At 46.1% G+C, this 5,471-nt stretch overlaps 1 protein-coding gene across 1 annotated transcript in view; it reads left to right on the top strand.

Moving 5' to 3' along the window:
• Positions 1–5,471, top strand: part of LOC109469513 (potassium voltage-gated channel protein Shal-like) — a 9,054-nt gene extending 3,583 nt beyond the window's left edge. Inside the window, exon 2 of the mRNA XM_019768039.1 lies at positions 4,044–5,471. Within this exon, the coding sequence (XP_019623598.1) occupies positions 4,044–5,464 (1,421 nt within the window). The 3' untranslated portion in view covers positions 5,465–5,471. The remainder of the gene's footprint in view (positions 1–4,043) is intronic.

Here is a 5,471-nt window from a genome sequence, read left to right as displayed (position 1 = left end):
TTTCATTCATGGAATATTTTTTTAAATCTTGTTAAGAGGTAGCTCTCTTTACGTTTTCATATCTTTCCTTCGAGTTTGCAAATGGAGTTTGGTACGTGTTAAATGTTATAACGCGGCGCCGTCGACCCCCTCCTCCCTCACGCCCCCTCCCCTTCCCCCCACGAGACCTTTGGCCCGACCAGTGCTGACAGACTCATGTTCATCCCCCGGTCGGCCTGCCTGACGACTTTATTGATTCAATTATTCGCAAATGTTTGTTTGTTTGTTTGTTTGTTTTCTTTCTTACCTGCATAGTTAGAGTAGTCAATACTGGTTTTAAACCTTATATCAGTCAGGCCCATAGACTTGGATTTGTTGGAATATTTTCAAAATATTGTTAACAGATAGCCATTTTTACATTTTCATATCTTTTGTGTTCCCTTCGAGTTTGCAGGTAGTTTGGTGTTAAATCTTATAATAACCTAGCGCCGTCGACCCCCTCCCCCCTCACGCCCCCCTCCCTCCCCCCGCGAGACCTTTGGCCCGACCAGTGCTGACAGTCTCATGTTCATCCCCCGGTCGGCCTGCCTGACGACTTTATTGATTCAATTATTCGCAAATGCTGGAGCAAAGCCGACCCATGGTGGCACTTGTGCGTAACAGTAGGCGCGCTAATGTAAATTTATCTCAAACGACATTTGCAAGCGAAATTGCGGCCTAGTTTCCTGCAAGCTGTCGGAAAATCACCATTTCGAATCGATGGCCATCAATTGTTAGCGTCTACACACTGCAAATCATCCAACATCGATATGTGTATAAATATTACGGGAGAGATATATCGCTATATAGGAAGGGACGAAATTTCCCTCCGACGGTTGGTGATATTTTCTGCGGATGATGATTTTGTTTGGATATTCGCGGCTGTCGGGACCGAAAACGTATGGTCATCCCCCCGCGCTTGATATTGGAAAACCAATGAAAGTACAGGAGTTCGCTGCCCCAAAATCGTTTTACAGAGATAATGATTTGCGCCATTTAGAGTGCAGCGTCCTCAATGGGGCACGTTCAGGTGATCATCTGACCCATCTAGTCCCTTTATTCGCTCCAGTCATGACAGGTATAATCATCGGCTGCCATTGTACCGGCCAGTCCCGCCGAGAACACCTGAATTAACCCGCTCGCTTCGTCAGCCTGCCGCCGGGAAGGAAAGGGACCGTCCGTTCGGTTCTAGAAAAAGCTACAGAAACTATCTGTAGTCGTCAGCTCTAGGCTATGCAGGGCCCTCCCCAAGCAATGAAGCAAGGGTGCTCCCCCTTTCCCCAAAATCGTAGCACCTCTCCCAAAATGTTTAAATTTTAGTGTTTTCCCTTAGTATTTTAATGAAAATTTACTGAATTTTCATCTGTATCTGTATCAGTATAGCCGCTATAACCGCCCGGGCCTTCGGTGTAACACACCGGCTTCTCAGGCACGCGGCGCGGCGGCAACTAGCTATATCACACCGAACGACTTGTTACACTCAATCTTTGCACATTTATTTGCAGGAGTTGTTTAAAGCTTTCTAGTGATTATGTATTCATTAACCGATTACATAGCACCTTTCCCATAAGAATTTCTGTGGAGACCCCTGCAATAGTACTACATAGTGCATGGGTGATCAGAAGACATTGTAGTAGTACATTGTACTCAAACTAAGACATGCACACACGTGGATAATTGGAGACCATTACTTACACCGACCGTGTTCCCTCTGAAATACACCCCCCTCACGTATAGACACCGTGGAGAGATAGCTCAGTGATTTTCAAGTAGCTCTCTGGGAACATATCGATTTTCGTTACCACGGTGTTATACTGTTGTGCAGATTATGTACATATGTTTTGACTATTGTAGTTTGTTGTAATATTTTGCAAATAATTGGCTCAGGTGAAAATGAGTATTGTATTGTCCCCTATATTGGCATGGCGGCATTAATATAAGTTGAAAAAAACTTGAGTGTGCCGTCACCACGTCTTGTGATTACATGTTGGAATATAAAAAAAAATGGCCATGGAGATGAAACTTCTGATTTCATGTTCATGGTATTACCAGTGTAAATATTTCTTGGTCTGAAGATAACTGAAAAACACCCTTATACCGATACCTAATCACAATGCCATAATTGTTGCCAAATTGATAAGCTGTGTGGTCGTTAGATGTTTCCTATAGCTAATTCCACAAAGGAGGTGATATCTTTTATCATTATTGGATGGTTACGTCGACGAAGGTTAGACATCCAGGTAATACGATACGCCAAAAAGCAGTTACTCAAGCAACGGGATATGTTTTGGGCTGCATTTCTCCTCTGGTCTCTCAGTCACTGACGAAAGCTAGTGGATATTAGCTGAAACGTCTGACCGTTTCCAAAATCATCCCTATTGGATGGTCAGTTGCCTAATTCCTTAAACAATTATCAACTTTGGTTGGCAGAGAAATTTGGGAAATATCTTGACGTAGATCCAATTGTAAGAATGGTTTTAGTTTATATAGTAATACTAGAGAATTCTTTCAGCAGTGACAAGTTTTTGAAGGGTAAGAATACTAACCTCCATATTTTCGATGGCTACCAGTCCATCTTGTTCACGGAGTGGCCTAGTCTCACGAGAGCACGAGACTAGGCCCGAGACTTGCATCGGTCTGCTGGAATTCTGAATTCTCTAGTAACTGTATCTATACGTGACAAATAAATCGCTTCAACGAAGAATGGTTTTACCAAGGACATTATAATGTCCTTGGTTTTACTCATAAACAATCCCTCTAGCAACATCGTACCAAACTGCAGGTAGATTGTATCTACAGCCCGTTAATTTGACGGAGGGTTAACCACTACCCGGTTTATTGTATGGAGTTGAAAAAAAGTTTGGAAAGTTTGAAACGCTATCAAATACTTATTAGGCCATACTTACTTGGTTTTATGGCTGACATACGCGCCCACATCGATTCTGGCGGGTTTCCAGAGTCACAAATACGAAATCTGACTCCGTTTGGATCGGCGGGCAGTCGGGCATGACAATGGTCGCGTCCTGGTAACAACCTCACGAAAATCGAGTCGCCACTATTTAAGCACATATTGACATGTGGCTATATACTGCTGCGTTGTGCATATGTGACACAATATTTTCAAAGAAACAACCTCCAACAACAACCTGGTAACAACGTCCCGAAAATCGAGTCGCTACTATTTAAGTAGATATTGACATGTGGCCACTCCTGCGTTGTACATATGACACAATGTTTTGTTTAAAATGTCTGATCGCTAGAAATGACAGAAATAAAGCACATTTTCGTCCCATACTTCATCGAGTCGCCACTATTTAAGTACACATTGACATGTCGCCATATACTCTTGCGTTGTGCATATGACACAATATTTTCTTTAAAAATGTCTTGACGCTAGAAACGACAGAAATAATTGTAAGATCACATTTCTATCCCATACTACATCTAGTGCAAGGTTCTTGTCACACAGCAGTAGACGCCATACCTTGCTAGTACATGTCATCGTCATCGTTAGTCATCCTCATCAGAGGTGAAGCATGATGTCATGTGCAGTGCGGCTTCGCTACGGCTAACTAGTGCATGTATATATATATAGGGGGTGATGGGGTGAATCACCGTGTGACTAATACATGTAGGTTAAATTTCCGACCGGGATATTGGAAACAAACAAACTGCCGTACCAGCAGACACAAAAACTCCCCAACCCCGTACCTCGTAAGCCTGCTGAACAAGTGACCGTGAACTGTTCATGAACTGTCTACTGTTTCTTAATTCTGTCTTTGGAGTTTGCTAAGTTATGTGTCTCCTTGTCAGTTTTCATACAGAGTTTGATGTTTACTTGAAGTTGAACTTGTGCTATCAGTTGATATTGAAGTTTGGCAATGATGTAAATACAGTAAAACGGTTTGCAACAAAACAGTACCTAATATCACCTCCATTCAAGTCTACAACGTGGCATCAGTACTTAAGAAGATTTCAAAGATAACACATGGTGTGTTTTCTGTTTGTTCCACCCTATCCTCCAGCTCTCAGCAGAATACCGACCAGAAGACCTCCCGCGACCCACCGGAAGAGGTTATCATTTAACGTGAGCGGCACGGTGTTCGTCACGTCTGCCTTCCTCTTCGACAACCACCCGGACACGCTGCTCGGATGTGACGAGAGAGACTACTTCTTCGACCCGCGGCGGGAGGAGTACGTTTTTGACAGGGACCCGAAGGTCTTCAGATACATCTTGATGTACTACAGGACGGGAAGCCTGCATTTTCCCCAGGACGAGACCGCACAAGCTTTCGAAGATGAGCTCACCTTCTTTGGAATACGTCCCGACCTCATCGCGCCTTGCTGTCGGGAGGTTTACACGGACAACAAGGAGGCGGAGGAGAAGTACAGACAAGACTGCATGCAACCCAAGGAGCGCCCGAGATCGGGACCTCTCGCCAAACTCTGGCAGATTCTAGAGGATCCCTACAACTGCGCGGCGGCGACGGTGATTTTCTCTGTCACGGGTCTTTTTATAGTGCTGTCCATCCTCGCGAACGCGGTGGAGACGATCTGGTGCCTGGACTATGACATGGTGACGTACGTCAGGTGTGGGGAGCGTTACAAAGTCACGTTCTCTGTCATCGAAGTGGCCAGTGTGGGCGTGTTTACTACAGAATACATACTGCGTCTCATAGCCACCCCGGATAGGCGCAAGTTTCTGAAAAGCCTCCTGAGCATCGTCGACATCGTTTCTATCCTCCCGTTCTACATCGCGCTATGCATCCCGGAGAACAAGGAGTTGAACGGCTTCTTCGTCACCCTCCGGATTTTTCGTGTGTTCCGAGTCTTCAAACTGTCCCGTTCGTCCGCCAACATGCGCCTTCTGGGCAACACGCTCACGGCCTGCCTACAGGATCTCAGCTTCCTGCTGTTCGCCCTGGCCGTCATGGTGACCATCTTCGCCACCGTGATGTACTACTGCGACAAGGGGCACCCGGACTCCAACTTCCACAGCATCCCGCACGGCATCTGGTTCATCGTGGTGACGATGACCACGGTGGGGTACGGCGACACCGTGCCGGAGACGCTGGCGGGCAAGCTGGTGACGACGGTCTGCTGCCTCAGCAGCATCGTCCTCCTCACGTTGCCGGTCACCATCATCGTCTCCAACTTCAGCGCCATCTACGCCATGGAGCTGGAGGCGCTCAAACGCAAGAACTTCGAGCCCGTGATGTCGGAGAAGCCTGAGATCAAAGGGTTCGAGCGGCAGCACGAGCACCTGCTGGAGTGTCTACAGAGCACGACGGATAGGAGGTTTAAGAGATTAAAGTCGACCGAGACTTTGGGGGATTACCAGAACAGGATTGGGTCCACCTCCACAGACGATGGCAGCTCAGACTGGCAGGACATGAGTCCAGACTTTACAACAAATCAAGACACCTACGTCTTTTTACCGCAGTAAGCCATAG

Source organism: Branchiostoma belcheri, unplaced genomic scaffold, assembly GCF_001625305.1.
Source record: "Branchiostoma belcheri isolate BF01 breed outbred unplaced genomic scaffold, Haploidv18h27 scaffold10, whole genome shotgun sequence".
Classification (NCBI taxonomy): Eukaryota; Metazoa; Chordata; class Leptocardii; order Amphioxiformes; family Branchiostomatidae; genus Branchiostoma; species Branchiostoma belcheri.
This window is presented reverse-complemented; position numbering and strand designations above follow the sequence as displayed.